Source organism: Amblyomma americanum, chromosome 5 (assembly GCF_052857255.1).
Source record: "Amblyomma americanum isolate KBUSLIRL-KWMA chromosome 5, ASM5285725v1, whole genome shotgun sequence".
Classification (NCBI taxonomy): Eukaryota; Metazoa; Arthropoda; class Arachnida; order Ixodida; family Ixodidae; genus Amblyomma; species Amblyomma americanum.
The window spans coordinates 149,379,420-149,398,665 of record NC_135501.1 but is presented as its reverse complement, the minus strand read 5'-3'; the positions used below and the strand labels follow the sequence as shown (position 1 = coordinate 149,398,665).

Sequence of the window (19,246 nt, the reverse complement as noted above, 5' to 3'; positions counted from 1 at the left end):
TCAAAGCGAGACCCTCTATACTCCAACTGCGCTTGACCGCCGACGCGTTCGGCGGCTTCGGCGCACTCTGACCGCATTGGCGGGGAGATTGGAGCATGTATCTATTTCGCGCCGAGTGCGCCAGCCGCCGCCGGCCCGGCCAGACTGATTTGGCTCCGCGGCGAGGTGCGCGTTATATTCAATAGCTGCGGCAGTTCGGCGGAGCTGTTCTTTTCGAGCTCGGGTATTTTAATCCATTCGCAGTACATATCTGAAGGTACATGCAAGTTGGCGAGAGAGCCAGATCCAGTGGGCCCGTTGGATCTAGCGGAAGCCGTTGAAGCGTCGTGCGCCGGCTTTGGTTTAAAGCCGCCGACTTTAAACGCGACTGCCCCCGAGCACCCATTTGTTTTTTGCGACAAAAAATAAATAAGTTGGCCCTTGCAACCGTAGGAGACCTCGACGCTGCCTGCTGGGCTGTGCAACCGCTCCGTTCTAGGTATCACAATCCGTTGGCCCCAAAGCCCCGGCCAGCCTCCGATAGGCGCAACGCACCCCTCGCGGCTCCCCGCACGGGGGTTACGATATTTAGTTTGCAACGGTTGCTCTCTGAGGAAGGGGGAAACCACCCGCCGACGCCTAACTTAACCGTGCTCCCTCAAAAGCATCGGACGCTCTCTGGGGCTGAGGTCGCTGAAATGCAGGCCAGAGTTTTTGAGAGAACTACGTCGTCGGGTTCGGGAACAGGATCCATCGTAACGCTGGCAAGACGCCGGTGCAAACGTAAACGAAGCGACGGTGGCGACCCCCGATAGATGCCTTCAACGTGCGGTGGCGGTAGCTTTCATTTCGGCAGCTGCTAGACCGCACCGCTAGCGGCCAGAAATCACGGAGTCTCCGTTTACGTCACGTTTCACGTCACTCCATTCTGTGTCGTCATAAGAGTTCTCTGTGTCGTCATAAGAGTTCTCGAGTTTGAATCGGAGCAGCGGGAAAAATTTTTTCAACTTCGGATCCAAATTTGTTTGAAATAAATGCATCTTTCGCTCCCGGACAAGCGTCAACAAAGCCATGAAATGCCGAACTATCAGATATTGCTAACAAAAAAAATTTGATAGGGTTCTCCTCAGTGTCCCTTTAATCATTCCTTTCCTCACGTCGTGGTTGGCTTGTCCAACAATATTTCAGACCGTTACTGTCTCTTTTTCTTTCCCTAAAACCAATTTTCTTTTTTCACTTGTTAGACTCGTTGTTGGCAGTAAAAGACCGATGCCGGACACAACGATTTGCGCGAAAGAATACGAAGTACAAGACTAGTTAAGGAGTGTGAATGTGGATGCTGATTCCAAGCCCCGGACTCAGTGAAAAATCTCTGCACCGTTGTTGTGATATTAGATTGTGATATGAGTCGGCGAACTTATCTGCGCAGTAATTCGAGACGGATGGGGGATGCGCACACCCAGATGGGGTTCATGTTGTCCAGGTTGAAACCTCTTTTCGCGCTCTAATGAATGCTATATTGCCTTTTTATTTCTCTTACCTGTTAGCCGTCGTGGTGGCTCAGTGGTTATGGCGTTCAGCTGGTGATTCGAAAGGCTTTTTTTCGATCCCCGCCACGGCGGTCGAATTTCGATGGAGGCGAAATTTACAAACCTGTGTACTGTGCGAGGTCAGTGCATGTTAAAAAACCCCAAGCGGTCAGAATTCCAGAGCCCTTCAGTTGCGATCCCCTTCAATGTGGCTATAAGAGGAAACACCTTGTTGTTGAAATCGGGGTTTCTTGATGACCCTGTAGTTGGTGGTTATAACTCGCGCACAATCACGTCAATCGAGGAAAGGAGAAGGTAACTGTTTATGGCAACTTTTATAAAACTATAAGAAGAGAGCAAGGAGAAAACTATTTACATCATGACTAAACCGTTGATCAGGCGAATTCAGCCCAGATTCAACGCAGAGCTCTTACTTTTAATACCTCTGTCTCCGCCCTTAGCGGGGGCAGCAACCAATAAGCTACCAAGCGACCTTCGTCACCAATAAATGGTTAGGGAAAGGAAAATAAGGTTTCCGCCAAGTAATCACAGATTGGGCAAATAATATCGACTAATCATTGGTTGAGGAAAGGAAATACAAAAGTAGGCAATTGCCTTGCCCAGCCAAACATTTGGGAAAAGAGAGGTTGCAGCCAAACAAACAGCACAAACACCACTGCCATTCCCCACCGCACAGAAGTTACTACATTCCTAACGTTGTCATCTGTTTTCGCTTTCGCATACCTGCATGCCAGACAAACGTATGCCGAAGGAACAATCACTCAAGACGTTCAGTTCTTTACAGTAACAAGAAAAAGAAAAAGACAGTCGTCATGGAAAGAACGCGCTTCATGGTCACTTGTTCCTACCCAGACGCCACTTCTGCATGCCCGAAGCCTCGGTGACTCCTTGCGGCCGCACACATATCGACCACCTTGCATGCCTAAGCTGCTTCAAGACGGGTTATTCCCTTGACGGCGCCAAGAACACAGGGACTTTCACTGCAAGAAGGGGAGGCAGCGACGGGCGGGTTCCTTTGTTGGCGGCACGCTGCCAACAATACAGCAGCCGCCGAGTCCTCGTCGGGCGTCCCTCTGCGGTTGAGTGACTCCATTGGTGTTGCAATCCTCGCGAACACGAGACCGACTGGTGCCACGGCTAGTTCAGCGAACTTCACACCTTCACTATGGCTTCCCTCACAGCCTGACTTCCTTTGGGACGTTGAACCTCCACAAACCATAAACCAATCTTCTGTGAGTTAAATTTAATTTCTCAGGCTTTTGATCAGTATTCGTTGGATGTCTGTTTAAAAAGAGACATTGCCGCGGTGCTTGATAAGATATTTTTCATACAATCTTTACTGATTACCGCCTGCATCAATTGCTGCTTGCTGTGCTTGAAGCGTCCATAACATTTTGGAGCAACCATAACCCTTGTGAGAGCAACGGCAGTGTCCAGAATTGTTCTTGGTATCCTAGGAACTTCATCGTCAAAGTTCGCTGTGATCACTGAATTGCGCGCTACCAAGAGGAGCGGCAACTGCTGATGGAAATGATTTCAAATGCAAACATTGGAAATGCCGCTGCGGTGCTTTTGCTTTCAAATTCGGTATTGGGTAGAAAAAAACAGTTTACAGGCTCAACGCACTCTTACTTGTCTCTGTTCTGAATAGCTTGTCGACCGTACTGCATGATGATGTCTCAGCAAAATTATAGATATTTTTATGCTACCTGTTTATCGGCACCGCCACTCCTCTTTATTAGCTGCCACGGTGGCTGAGTGGTTATGGCGCTCGGCTGCCGGCCCGAAAAACGCGGGTTCGATCCCGGCCGCGGCAGTCAAATTTCGATGGAGGCGAAATTCTAGAGGCCCGTGTGCTGTGCGATGCCAGTGCACGTAAAAGAACCCCAGGTGGTCGAATTTTCCGGAGCCCTTCACTACGGCGTCCCTCATACCCTGAGTCGTTTTGGGACGTTAAATCCCCCATAAACCATAAAACTCCTCTTTATTTCATTGCTTCCTCAGCGAGACGAGACAAGTTCATGTTGGAACGATAATATTAATTCATGAAATTTCCTACAATAGCGAAATTTTCTTAAACCATTTTAGGTACTGTGCGTGATAACTTCGTTGTTATTTTCAAACGAGCTAAGCTATGAGCAGCGGGCATTATCCTTCTCCCCGGCTGCTGTATGCACTGGTCGCTTTCTCCGGCAGAGATCTTTAATTTAATAGGGCACTTCAATAAAGAGGTATCTGAGCTTGACGCCAGCCACTTAAATTGTCAACAACATCGTCTATGCCGCTTGTCACGGGCACATGAAATATAATATATTATTAGCAAACAATGGGAGCAACTGCCCGCTGACCTGACTTTCCGGCTACATTGGCGTAAATGTTTAACATTTGCAACAAATAGCGTTCAGTGGCCCTGCATACTTTGTTTTAACAATAGCGCTGAATTATGACCGAACTGTCTTAAATTGAAATTTGCTTTTTATCCATTGGGTTTTCCAGAATGCTCTGACAGTGACCTGAATCACACATACCGCCGAATAAACGAAGACGTCGTTCTTTGAATTTTGTGAACACATTACAAGAATAACAAGGTTTTTATTGTTTGGTCGCCTCACCATAATATTGGTATTTTCAGTGATACCGTACATTGTACAAAACAACTGCAGATGCGCCTGAACGGTGCTTCTACTGAGCCTGAGCGGTTATTAAAACCGTCAGTTTTTTTGTAGAATTCCGCACTAAAATATCTGATATGAATCCATATTTGTTACACACATCAGTCATATGTTAGAAATGTGCCATGTGTCAGCTGATATGGGCAGCATATGGGCTATATGTGTAAAGAAACGTGCTTCATATGAACGCATATGCTTCATACGAGTTCATATGGGTAACTAAAGTGTCTCATCTGAAATGATACGGGCTGCATGCAAGTTCATAAGTGTCACAAGTGCCTCGAATGAACACGCACGTGCTGTATACGTTTTCATTCCGGTCACAAAAAGTAGCATTCGTGAATTCAAAAATTTGACGTGTATGAGATGAACTCAAAGTGCCTTGTGTGAAACGGCCACTTTTGAGTGCGTCGTATACGGTCACGCGAATTTTAAAGAAACACACGAAAAAGAAGCAACTCAAGTGTCTAACAAGTGACGAACCAAGGCAAAATTTTCTCAGTGTTTCGCTTTTTGTGGAAACTTTTTGTTGTAAAGAACGGCTCGCGAAAGTTACCAATCTGCTTATGCTTAGATACACGTTTAGTTGTAAAACAAATATGACTTCCTCTGCTTTCAGTCGTAGGCTACGTAACAAATAACGCCAGACATTCTCGTGGTCGAGATTCTCGTGTAGGAAAAAAATACTTGCGCGAAAAGAACACAGGCAAGAAAGGAGCTGGTGTTTTGTGAATCATGAACTATGCCAAGATGTTTAACGCTCATTACAGTGCAAATCGAGTTTCACAATGTCAGAAGAACAACCCCAGAGTCTGCCAGAAGAGTCGGTACATTTAAGACGGGATCGTTTGGTTACGGACTGCATGTGAGAGAAAGAACCGGACATGAAGGAAAATGGTGCGTCTTCTCATTTAAGGCAAATGCTATCAGTTTCCATTGTGCTCCTGAACGCTCTGTGAATACGTGCAAATAAAACATAATTTCAGTGTAGTAAATGCCATGTACAAAAAAGAACGCAGTCATGATGTAGGCGTTAATGCACTGAGCTGCCCCTGTGAAGGATGTCGGTTCAAATCATGGTAAAGGTGGTTTTTTATCACCATTGTATATTGTTTTTACCTTTTACTCTCCGAACTTGCATAGCAGCGGTATTATAGGTCACTTCTTTTATAGTAGTAGCTATATTAGGGTAGCATTTCGAGCCTTCAGCGTGGCTGCGCGGCCACCCTGTGGTGGCACCGGCACGCTGTCATGTGGTTGGTCACGTGGTGCGGGCAAGCTGCCGGCGGCGCGTGGCTCATCACGTGCTTCGTCAGGTGGTTGGTCAGGTGACGAAGTTCCACTTGGCCAGCTGTAGCTGTCGCGCCACTCGAGGTTTAATCAGAGCTAAACCACCGCCAATTGTTTTAATTCCTTGCCGCGGTAATCTCTCCGCCTCCCCCCCCCCCCCCCCCCAGTAAATTCTTATATCTATTAGATGTATCAAACACATGACATATATGGGTACATATGGCATATTTGGACCTACGTGAAATGTATTCAGTAATCGCGCACGGACGAAATACATATGACACGAGTGTACCAGGTCTTTCGAAAACTTTGTGTGCAGTGTGGAACAAGGGGATTAATTTCTTTGCAGAAGAGCTGAAAACAGCATCCGATTGATGGCGATCTTTGAAGCCTACGGGAGACTGATGAGTTGGGGGTGTGTGTATATATGTGGCACGTAAGGGGTCGTCGACCTATAGCTTGAGCACAGAAGGCCAGATGATTGGGCCCTGTTTAAGGTGATTTACACAACCAATGCGGTCACCCGAGCTGTCCACGTAGATAAAAAGTGCAGAGGTGTCGACGTACATAAAACCATCATCGCTGAATGAGCATGTCGCTCTTTTCCACCGAAAATTTCAAACGACATAATCTTGATATTTTCTTTTCTCACACCGAGTAAGAATACTGAGCACTTCTAAATTATTTACACCACCGTCACAACTCAATGAGCTTGTTGCTCTTTCCCATCGAAAATTTCCAACGGTATAATCTTAATATTTTCTTCTTACACAAACAACAAGAATACTGAGAACTGCTAAATAATTTGCACCTATCATATAGCAAAAATTTTAAATTGGTGCTGCTGGAGTTAGCTGCTGTACACTTTAAAAGTGCTGGGGTTGAAGAATCTCAAGCTTGTTGCATTTGCATTTGCATTTGCATTTATTTCAGTCATGTACAATGGCTGAGGAGAAAGGAAAAAAAGCCGCGCACGCGGCTTGACAAAGCTCCCATCTCCCGTAGTGGCTTGGCACGGCGATGACAAGCAGCAGTAAAACAATAACAAAAGAATGCATGAAATAACAAATATGTACAATATCTTCACACCAGATCACCAGAATAGTCTCGGTACTGTTACACACACGCAAATGATAGTTTAATCACAGCACATGGATACTTAGTTTATTTTACAGTTGGATATGATTGATTGTTTTGTAAGAACATATTTCTGACAGCGTTATATGAAACGGAAAGAACGGATTGATTAGTGAAAGCATTTCTATTAAGGAAAGATGGCAACACATACCTGAGTGTTTGAAAACCGTAATTTGTGCGTGGACAAGGTACATACCAATATTCGTAGTGTCTTGTGTTGTGAACAGCGGTATTTTCCCGTAGATTCGCAAGGTCAGAAAAAAATGTGGTGTCACTATGTACCTGAGATTTGTACTGCTGAATTACACGGTACTGATGAATAACCCTTGCATCCATAATGCGGTATTTTGCAAATAGAGCACTCGTATGTGCTAAGTATGTGGCACCCGCAATTGCTCTGACTGCATTTTTTTTAATGTCAAAACCTTTTGAATATTATTTTGCGTCGTTGTACCCCAAACCAAATGACAATATTTAACATGAGAGTCAAAGAGGGCATGGTAAATAACAAGTTTTGTTCTAGTAGGTATCATGCACTTTAACCTTCTGAGTATGCCGACAACGCGAGCTAGCTTACTCTCTATTTGCTCGATGTGGTAGTCCCATAACATAAATTCATTGAAGTGAACACCAAGTGTTTTTACAACATTAGTTATTTCTATTATATTACCACCCAATACTAAATCTGTATGTACAGCCCATTTGACATTTTTAGCTCTAAAAAATATCGCCTTCGTTTTCCGTGTGTTTATTAGTAGGGAATTTTTTTCAGACCATGAGTTAAGTTTTCCCAACACGCTATTAGCCTTTTCTACTATATCATTCGCATTGTTCAGAGTGACTTCACACTTCTCACGTGTAGGCGCATTACAGTCCTCGTTAAAATCCTTTCACCGACCACGACAGACTCAGCAGTGAACTTCTGGGTCGTGTGGCTGATATACGTACTTTACATTTCATTTTCACTTGAAATTATGATTCACAAATTCCTTCATCCAGAAATAACTTAGTCGTACACGGTTTCTCCCCAGTCATCTAAAAGAAAGAGTGAACTCTGTCTTGAGAAAGTGCGCAATGTTTTGGATAAAAATTTAACTACCCTGACCGGGAGCAATGGCACAGTAATAGGAGGAGTTCGTGGAACCAGTGGATTAAAATTGTGTGCTTTTCAGCAGACTATATTTTAAATCAAGCTGAACGACCATTATTGGTTAAAAGAAATTGAGCAGTTTGTGTACAGAGTAACAACTTAAACACATAGGGAACCATGTGAATACTTTAGGGATATTGGCTCCACTTTCTCTAGAGGTTCTAGTGTAGAATTCTATTAACGCCCGCTTTATCCGGAGTAGTATTTCTAATGCTTTCGAGAAAGTGTCTGGCAACATTTCAAAAACAATGCTTCAAAAACGCCAGCCACTTCGTGTTGGCTGCATTACTGCTGCAATAACGACGTGCTTGTGTTGGATACTTGCGCAACAAGACTTGTCAGTTGTATTTTTACTTTCTTTCGATAATTACTGCAAATTCCCTCCTCATTACTAGCACTGGCGACATTCTGTTACAGAGCAGCATAAACGATTTCGCTGTTGCATTAACTGTAGTGTTAGGCTGACCTTATTGGCTTTCTGGTACACACTGCTGTCTCAAGTTTTTCCCTGCTCCTACTCTGTGTGAACTGCGTACCTTTGGCGCAAGTTTAATTTGTCATGCATCTGTGAAAGTTGGTGCGTTTCATAATCCTGCCAGCTGCTTTTGCGATAAAGTATTTCTTCTCAATAACATTTGCACTGCTTGAGCAGATAGGACTAAATAAGATTTCTCACGAGAAAACGATACCCGCTGCTGTCCTGAGCGCTATATTTCTGAGTATTTTTGAATTTTTTATTGTTGTGGTATTGATGACTCAATATATTGTCAGGCTGTATTTTTCTTCATATCGTTTTCAAATCTCACTTTTGATAATGTAGTTTTTGTGATCTCGTTCATACTAATTATGGTACTAAACATAAGACTCTATAAGCGGCTCTTAGTCTAAGGCATAAGACTTAATATGAGCGAGTCATTTGAGGCGGTTAAAGGTCCATCTTTGACCGGTGATGTGAGTGGTTTAGCGGGCTTTTCACAGTTTAAAACGTAGAAGAGACTTGCAAATTTTTGCCCTGAACGCAATATATAATGCTGGTGGGCCGTGGGTGAAGAAAATAATCATGCGTTTATCCCGCCATGTATCGACACTACACAAGCACAAGCCTAAAGCGATCCTGTAAATGATGCAGACATTAGGGATTTTAATAACAAACTTCTGCGCATGTGAAAATCCACACAGGATTTTTTATTAAAACATTTGTTTGCCACACAGAGTACAATAAGACCTTCGAAATTCTTGAAATCCACACAACAAAGTGAGCGCACTTCCCTTACAGTTAACGTATATGGCAACGCATTTTTGCGTATATTGACTAGCAAAAGCTTTTGCGTTTAAGCGTAATTAATTACATTAAATGATCGCTCTCGATAACTCAAAGTTCTTAATTTCAGATGTTAGTTGTACCCTTCTACATATTATGTCGTTTGAAGAAAAGCTGTGTTTATTACTGTTATTTATGTAGATAATAAAAATAGCAACGCTGATTACACATTTAACGTCTTTTTTGTTCGCTACTTAAAATTAGACAAGCAGTATCATTACCCTTGCTTTTCATGAATTGCTATCTACCGACAATCTTCCACAGTCTTCAATACTTGCAACACGAGTCTTTTTACTATTTCCAGTGCACTCACTTCCTTCCGAATACAGACCTATTTCATTAACTGCCACTCATACAGAATGCTGTAAGATAATTTTTAAACAAGCTATTGAATTTTTTGAAGGCTTCAATATTCTGAACAATTTCAACATAGTTTCTGGTAATAACCGAGTCCTTGCAAAGTCGTTTCAAGTCACGTACGAGTTTTTTCACTCATTAAATGAGAGCAGGAATATTGGTGGCATTTTGTTGAGTTATCGAAGCATAAGCCCAGAGGGTAATCCAAAATTCGCCCAGCAAGCTAACTGTATTACTTAAATGAAACCTTCTTTAGGAATTATATAGCCAGCTTCGTAGCTCATAATTCACACCTTGTGCACTTCAGCACATCCATGCGCTCTGCTGTGAACGTATCATCACACTTTCCAGAAGCTTACAACCTAGGCCCACATGTCTTCTGATGTGATAATTTTAGTGCATTCTGTTACTCTAATGATCCCTCTTTTGCGATGTAGATTATGTACTGCAACGCAACACTGATACACTGCTGGATTACGAGTTATTTAGAGATTCAGTTGCGAAATATTCAGGTGGGGCACAAAATGAAAAATAAACATTTGATTCTGTAAAACTGTCCACACTTTTTTCTAAGCGTGCATTGTGCTGACGTTTCAAGTCCTCATTTTAGGGTTTCAGTCTAAAAGACTGCTAGAAACATAAATATATCAGAACATAAAACCTTCGCTCATATGTCTCGGTCAAGAGTTGTCAGTCACACGTAAGGAACTTTTAATTGCTTCGAATACCCGCATTTAAACATTACGTAAAGAACCAGAAGCAACCAAACCGTTACCATGCAAAGCTCTCGTACACCTCATTCCTGATTATGTTTGTTTCGTATAGAACTTTCAAAAAGCTGCCCAGCTATAAACCTGAACCAGTGGAGAAAAAGAAGTACTCAACGATATTCGCATTGCTTGATTATCATCAGAAAGTTCGCGGCTGTTCTTTCCTTCTCATTATACAATTTCAAGCGTGACAACACTTTCAACACCCCCGCATAGAATGCCTGAAATTACTACGCGCATGCTTCATTGTCGTCTTTATATTACTAAATAGTTTCTTGAACTTCAACAAGTGTTCAGCAAATAGAAGTTTCCAGAATATTCAACTCTCTTCCTTGTTATCGCCAAAGTGCCTTGATATATTGTTTTTTTTTGTTTTGACCATTGAACTTTGGAGTTTTCAGCCTGGAACCATTGGGCTCTTATTCATACAACAATTTTTCAGAGCCATTGCCTCTTGTAAATATTTTGTGATTTCTTGTCTTGCTGGTATTATGTCAAAAATTCCTACATTTTTATCTCCTCTTTCCTCCTACTGTAACAGCCTCAGTAAAGTGGCGTGTAAGAAGAAATAAAAATGTGGCCGCAGAACGTTTCATTTATTACTTATGTTTTCATTTCTCAGTACTGAAAGGCATTGCACTAGCTAAGGGTTAAAAACAACAATAAAATTACATTACTCATACAGCCAAAGAAATTCATTTGCTGTATGTTAAAAAAGTCGAGAAGCAAATCACACTCAGCCTTTTACCGGCCGCCTATTTAAAGCACCGTACAGAATCCAACACGTGCATCCTGCAGGCCAGGTTCCTGTAAAAGTTGAGGAGAACACACCAGTAAACCTACCACGCATAAATAATTGCGTTTATGCTGACCATTCGGACCAGCTTTCTGGGTAAGTGGCACTGTGATCGAAGATTTCATGCAGCATCTATACCTCCAATTTTGTTGCAGTGAGGGCTGCAAAACAATTTCAAGTAATTAAAAAGAAAAAGTGTTAAACTAAAGCAGCATTACCGACGCTGCAAGCGCTAAGAAATTTTCTAAGCCGCTCACAAGATGCCGTTTCAGTTCTGAGCAACTACGCACTTTGGCTGAACATTTTGCTGATGTTTACGTTTTGATTTTCAGCCTTGTTATTAATCTAGCACGAACTTTATTTCCCCATGGACATGTGATATCCCACACAAGGAATTAAAATTCATTCGTCCTATGTGTTGTATTCTGTGATTAGGTTTCAGAACACTTTTTCAGCGTTAACCATCTCTATCAAGTTATTCGGTAGAACTTGGGTTTCGGTTCAAAAGAACAATATTGTAGGAAGAGGATTGGTGTGTGACACAAAAGCTACGACCGAGCAACAAGGCGCGTTTTATCTGAGGTTGTCTTGGTGTCGAGACCGGCTATGATAGAGCAGTGTTTATCATCAGGCCTGTGAGATGTTTCATCGCGATCCGCCGCTTTCCTATTCATTGAAGACGTGAAGCCAAGTTAGTTGAAGCCATTGTACATCAGCTTCACACATCGTATTGGAGTGGATTTGGTGGTCAGGCGTTCATTCGTCATTGAGAACATATAACAAGGTTAGTGCGAACCATCTTTCTTGTGTTTATTTATTTATTTATTTATTTATTTATTTATTTATTTATTTATTTATTTGTTTGTTTGTTTATTTATTTATTTATTTATTTATTTATTTATTTATTTATTTATTTATTTATTTATTTATTTATTTATTTATTTATTTATTTATTTATTTATTTATTTCAGTACCCTCAGGGCATTACAGACGGGAGTGGGGTACAATAGACAAAATAACAAAGAAACAGCAGTCACAAGTAACACAAAAATGTGAACAAGAATATGGCTCGCGCAAATCAGTACGTTACAGCAAATGCAATCAAACAAAGTAATAGTCATTTAACATGAAATTATGAGCAAAGAATAAAAGTAAGCATAAAAGTAAGCATACCACGCAAACAAGCATACCACGCAGACCAGGTCTGTTTTAACTACCACATAAGCTGAAAAGAATGAACGGCAGGGCGCAAGAATTAAATGTACTATGTTACCATCAAGTTAGTTAAAGCCGATTTAAGCACAGAATGGTCATTTATTTCGACGACCGATCGGGGAAGGTGATTCCATTGTGCCGATGTGCTGGGGATGAATGAGTTGTAAAAGTGGTTTGTTTGGCATGAAAGAATACCAACTTTATGATAGTGATCGATCCGAGCTGAAACGTAGCAAGGTGGCGTTATAAATTTTCTCTTAAGGATGGGGTTATCGTAGTAAATCTTATGGAATAGACAAAGGCGGGATATATTTCTACGTTGCGACAGTAGTGGGAGTGATAAGCTTGATTTCATGGCACTGACACTAGAGTTACGGTGATAATTCGAGAGAATGAAACGGGCCGCACGGTTCTGTATAGATTCGAGTTGGTATATTAGTGTCTCTTGATAGGGGTCCCAGATAGATGCAGCATATTCTAGTTTACTACGAACCAACGACTTGTAGAAAAGCAGTTTTACGGAGCTAGAAGAAAGATTAAAGTTACGGCGTATGTAGCCCAACATGCGGTTAGCGTTATTGCTTACATAGTCTATGTGTACTTTCCAAGAAAGATTATGGGAAATGAAGACACCTAAATATCTGTAAAAAGGCACAGACTCAAGGCTGCAATTATTAAGACGATATGAAGGCAATGTGGTGTTACGGCGAGTAACCCGCATGTACTTGCACTTTTTTATGTTTAGTTCCATGTTCCATTTGTTAGTCCATTCAAGAGCATGATCAATATCCGATTGAAGAAGAGCTATAACAGAGTCAATATTAACTTCGCGGTATATGACACAGTCATCAGCAAAAAGATTTATTGTTGAACATAGATCGTCAGGTAAGTCATTGATATATATGTAAGAAAAAGCAGAGGCCCTAGAACAGAGCCTTGTGGTACTCCAGATCCAACTGGAGAAGTGAAGGAAGAAACATTATTAGCGGTGACAAATTGTGAACGATTAGTGAGAAACGAATGCAGCCACCTAAGAACGTTAGGGTCGAGGTTAAGTTTACTAAGTTTAAAAAAAAAGCAGTTGATGAGAGACCTTGTCAAACGCCTTTGAGAAATCGAGGAAAATGCAGTCGACAACAGAACCCCTGTCGAGGAATGAGTTTAGATCATGTGTGAAGGTTAAAAGCTGTGTTTCGCAAGAAAACCACTTCCGAAATCCATGTTGACTGTCCGTAAAAAAGGCATTAAAATCAAGGAACGATGCAAGGTGAGAGTAAATAACATGCTCCATTATTTTACACGGAATGCTGGTAAGTGAGATGGGTCGATAATTATGCGGAGAATGTTTTCTTTTGATGTATTGTTGTAGAATGTATTTCTTTTAATGTTATGCAGCCGCTAAAACCCAGACATAATGAAATTTGCTCTGACAACTAGAACTGAGTACTAGACAGTGTAGTTTGGCAATGCGATGTATAAAGATAGGTAATAAAGTGAAATAAATGATGGCAACCGTATCTGCAAAGAGGAGCGTAAGACGTAAGAATGTGTAAACAAAATTGATTTTTTTTGTCATTCAGAATATCCAAATACTGAAGCCAAAGCGGGAAAACAGGTTGAGAACCAGTAAAAGCTTACAGCCTATTCTGGAACTCCCTGCATAAAATTGTAGACCGTAAATGGTGCAATACAGATACGATATTAGGTAACTTTTGATGAGGTTAGAAACATCTAGAAAAATAGGAGTACTTAACATAATGTTTAGCGGAAAAAATACTTAGACTTTAGAGATAAAGTAAAACGAGTGAAGCAGTCAAAATTAATACTGAGCAGAAGGTAAGTGCCACTATCAAATGAAGAAATGTGAAGAGGCACTGGAGCAATGTAGCAGCCTGGAAAGATAAAGCACGCAACTGCGCAAGACCAGAAAATTTGAAATATTTTGGGACCAAGACTTCTATTGTGCCTCTTTTGAAATGCGTGAGCTTGGATGTCTCTGGAAGAGCGCAAGTAGGTCATGCTTCGTAAGCCTATAACATGATGCAATGCTAAAAGCAGCAGGCGAGGCATATTTTTCGAATTTAACTTAAAATGAGAGATTGCTAGGAATAACTTTGCCTGATAGTTACTCTTGTGAACTGCTTAATTAAATAATTGCCAACTAAGGTGAGTAGTAAGGGATGGTGGCGCGAGCTTTTCCAGGAACCGGAACTCCTTATGGAAACTCACTCCCCGTGCCTGAGTCTCTCACACTGCAAAGATAATAAGAAAGAAAGAAGCAGTTAAATTGGCGAGTAGAGGCAAGTGATAGAAGTGTAACAACACCAAGGCTCAGAACTTAATAAAGCATGAAAGAAAACTGTGACAATTGCATGTGAAGAAGTTAGGCGCAGGCAGAGGCGATATTTATGTACAACTTGACATGAGTAGAAGTTGAGCAAGCAGGTGTAGGGAGATGAGGTCCTCGTTAGCATATGCTTGGAAAAGAAGCAAACTGACTTGCAAATCGAAAACAGCCCTAGGAAATGAAAGTCTTGCGTGTTGTTTCATAAAAACACCAAGCGTAATAACACAGCACTCTAGGGCGGGAGAAGAGGTATGCGCAACTGGGAGCTGTTCTTATTCTTGTGCTGTCCTATTTGGCGCTTTGCCTCTTTATGAAACCATAGCCCAACAATTCCGTCAGCGTGTATTACTAGGCTTCTCTGTAGTGTTTTGAAAACACGGTTATTTGCGTTTTGAATTAAGGAACCAACTAATCCTACCAAAAGCACGATACACCCCAATGTTGGGGGTATGACAGCGACAGGATTGTTCTGATGTATAGATTTAGAGATTGTGTTAATAGGATCGGATAGTTTTTCATTCATCTGTGATACCGGCACTCTAGTTTGCGTGCAGAGCAACACAACACAAGTTGCCAATCCTGACACATATAACCCTATATTTCAGAGAAACGTTGGCGAAAGTAGGTTCATAATCAGAGATTAAATAGATGTAAATAAAACACCATGAATCTTTGCCCACGAAAACGAAGTTCGCCCTTGATAGCAGCCTATAACCCTCTGGTAAGCAAAATTACCATATTTAAAGCAACAGGCCGTCCCCCGTTAGTACATTACGTATACTCTGAACGACTCAAATGTAGACAATGTTTGTGCGGACAAATACTGCGAATTCATTTACGCCTCGTTGATACGAAAACTCGTTGTTCCGACAGTGGAGATGATGGCAGTGCGCAGTGCTGACTGACTTTTGTAAATTTTTTTCACGTTAATGCCGACACCACTGAGAAGAAAATCAACACTATGCTAAACAGATCAAACATTTTTATCTTAGAGGAGGCCTCTAGGGAAGGGTGGTGAGAAGACTAAAATGCCGTGGTGACTACAACTTTTTTCTTCTTTAGCGCTTTCCTACTTCGTACTACAGAGATGTCTGAATTTTTCATTTTGCCATGCTGTGCAAATGCATGGGTAGACGCTCTTGTAGCTGCTTCTCATGCAGTCAAACTCGCATTCAGCCCTTATGAGCTTCCTGGGTACAAATATCTACAGGTGCTTTTGAGATCTAAGCAGCCATACCAGAAAGGGTGCCGCTTTGCGACTTATGCCCCACGATTATCTTCATCCTGAGCTAACTATCTTTAAAGATAATGATGAGGGCGTAAATATTCTTCTGGTGGCCAAGATGCTGCCTAATTAACACTTCAGTAGAAAGCGGCATGTGGAGATACATCCTGTATTCAGAGAGTTTCTTTTCGTTTACTTTACGACTTTTTGTTATAAGCGACTCATGGACCGTTATTCTCGAGAACTATTATCTCATTATTGATAACTGACAGTCTACTGGAAAACCTGAGACAGCGCTTTTGCATCTGGACAGTTAAGGACAGAGCACGTAGACAATAAAACAATTAAGCAGGTGAACTAAGCTGGTTGCAGAGCACTTGATAGGGAGTCTTAGGGTGAAAACAATGTCTACCGCTACCGGCTCGAAGTAAGGCTTACTACAGAAAACTTCCCGACGATAACAAAAGAATTGAAGTTGACTCAAGGTAGCGATTGATTCAGGATGCAGGGCGGCAGTGTATATCTCTAGTGTAATAGGGGAAACAGTGTGAGAGTGTATCTGTCTAGTCCAATAGAGAAACATCAAGGAATAATGAGAAATAATGAGCGAGGAAGATATTTTTCCTGTAATGCAGAGTTTATATTCATGTGTTTGCGCGTGCCTGAAAGGACCGCTTCAAAATTGAATATTGCAAAGTGGAGCGCTCAAAAATAATTTTGAAACTGCTTCTCTAACTTCCCATCTCATGGAGTGTGACATTTAAATTCGGAGTGAAAGCAAACTATTCTTTATTTTGACAGTACAAGGGATTACATAAAAAGTATTCGGACCGATAGCCGTGCGGCTAGTGAAACGGTCTAGTACAAAAATAAAATAAGATGCACCGAACAGTCGTAATTAGCAAAAATTGAAAAAAAAAGAAAATAAAAGAAACACAAACAGCAATAATGAACGCTTAGGAGAGCAGAAAGTTGGGCTTGTTGGTTGATATGCATACTTAAGAAGTTGGCGCGGAACAACGAGGACAAGCGAAACAAACACAGACGAGCGCTACTCACAACTTAAGGTTTATTCCTCGTTGTTCCGCACCAACTTCTTCAGTAAGCAATAAAGAACGGCTTGGAACAAAAGGCGCACTTGAAGTAACTCTTAAAGAAACACACAGAGCGATAAGGAACAGGAAAGAAGGTCATAAAGTTAAATGGCGCAAAGGAAAAAACACAGGATGACACAAGAGACATAAAGAGCGCCTTCCTGTGTTTGTTCCATTGCGCCATTCAATTTTATGAAGAACCAACTAGCCCAACAGCAAGTACTTCATAAAGGTAAAACAAACCGTTAAAAAAGGATGTAGCTCCAGGAATTTTCTGGTTTTTAAGAAAGAAAAACTTGCAGATCACTTTAAAGTTATTTGCAAGCTTCACATTAATAGGCACTGTATTCCACTTTTGCGCCTGTAAATTAAACTAAGCGTTTCCCGTATACATTGCGATAGGCAGGTAAATTGAAATTTCCCTTTAATGCATATCTTGTGTTAAGTGTTCTGTCGTGGCCGAGAGAAGACACGACGCACGAGCGAGGGCAGGAACGAATGTGTTTTATTCCACGACGCCTCTGCTTTTATAGCATGTGGCGAGACGGTCCTACGTCATAGGCACGTGCTTGAACTGATAACATATCACATTCTTCCCTTCTTAGTGAAACAAAAGTCATTTTAATTACTACTATCTCTTCTTCCTGAAGTCTTCTGTAGTGTATCTCTCGGGAGGGTTTCGCGCACGGGTGCTTCGTCGCAATGCTACTGCTGATGACTGGTTTCCTGTAGGGGTAGGCTCCTCATGTGCTGTGCCGTTAGATCTGGTCTCGCCGCGCTCTGGATGCCCTCCACCTACCACTGCTTGTGGGTCCTGTGGTGGTCTTGGTAGCAGGGCCCGAGGAGTCTGTTGGTCGGCGGACACCCTTGGCTCTGAAGAGGTCCCCCGAGTTGGATCTCTTCTTGGAGAAGGTTGGCTCTGCACTTCGATTGTCCGATCCAGGGACCTGGAAAAGACCTCTTGAGAAGACAAATCTTCGGAAACCCATCGCGGATCTACTGAACCTCCTAGACCATTCGCCCCATCTTTCTCCTGACCGGTTAGTGCTGTCGTATGATTGGTGGCTTCAGTCCATACGCTGGTCTTTCTGGTCCGCAGGTGATCAACGTGAGTGAACTGTAGTCGGCTTTGAACCTTAATCATGTACGTGACTGGGCTGACAACTTGTTTGTTCAACAGTACCTTCAAGCCACGATACAGGCTCACCACGTGTAGTTTTCACGTAGACTGCATCGCCCACGGAGAAGGATTCAGCGCATCCTCTTCGGTCGTTACGTTGTTCCGTGTCTAGTCTCTGACGCTCCGCCATGTCCCCTGCAAAACTAGGTTTGAGAAGAGACAAAGTAAGTCGGGGCAGACGCTTGAGGAAAACTTCAGCAGGCGTCCGCAAAGTCATCGAATGTGGGGTGTTTCGATAACGAAATGAAATTTATTCAGGCGGTCTTGTACTGTACTATTTACTCTCTCATTTTTATCGTGCAGAACCTGTTTTAGGAGCGCTTCCTTCGTCGTTCTTACGAGTCTCTCTGCGGCTCCATTTGAAGCTGCATGATACGGAGGTGTCCTCGTGTGTTTGATATCCCTGTGCCTCATGAACTGTTCAAATTCATCCGAAGTGAATTGCGGGCCGTTGTCGGTAACTACTTCTTCGGGGTAGCCGTAGGCCGCGAAGAGAGTGTCCAGTTTTTCCAATGTTCTAGCGGTAGTTGTCGATGTCATGCCGAACACTTCAATCCATTTAGAATAAGCGTCGACCACTACTAGCAGATTGACGCTGTCTTTTACAGCGTAGTCAGCGTGAATCCTTTCCCAAATTTTTGTTGGATACCTCCATGGTTGCAGAGGCCCGGCCGACTTTGCTGGCCGAGTGCTTTGACAAACTTGGCAATTCCGAACGGTTTCTTCTATGTCTTTGTCGAGGAAAGGCCACCACACGTATGCCCGTGCCAACATCTTCATACGAGGCATCCCTGGATGTCCTTCGTGCAGCAGAGAGAGCACATGATCCTGCAGGGTTCTCGGCACAATCACTCGATTGCTCCAAGTTACGCATCCTTGTTCAGCAGACAGTTCATCTTTCCGTGTGAAAAACGGTCGCAGCTCTTCAGAGTAATGCTCTGGCCATCCCAAAAGAACGTAGCTTAAAACGCGTGTTAGAAGGGGGTCTCGCTTGTTTCTAGAGCGACTTCTTTAGCTGTCAGCGGGGTTGCGTCAAAAACAGCCAAACACTCCGGCTCGTCGTTGCCTGAGGCTGTCGGCAGCGGTAGCCGTGACAGTGCATCAGCGACTTCCATTTTCTTGCCGTTCCTGAACTTGAGATCGTACTGATATGCTGTTAGCGT

The 19,246-nt window shown here is 42.4% G+C and overlaps 1 protein-coding gene across 1 annotated transcript in view; it reads right to left on the bottom strand.

Annotated features, from left to right (window-relative positions):
* Positions 1 to 18,872, bottom strand: part of LOC144134255 (uncharacterized) — an 83,836-nt gene extending 64,964 nt beyond the window's left edge. Inside the window, exons 1-2 of the mRNA XM_077667211.1 lie at positions 18,366 to 18,872; positions 17,703 to 17,850 (exon numbers count right to left, since the gene is read on the bottom strand). Of these exons, the coding sequence (XP_077523337.1) occupies positions 17,703 to 17,850; positions 18,366 to 18,872 (655 nt within the window). The remainder of the gene's footprint in view (positions 1 to 17,702; positions 17,851 to 18,365) is intronic.
* Between the last annotated feature and the right edge of the window lie 374 nt (positions 18,873 to 19,246).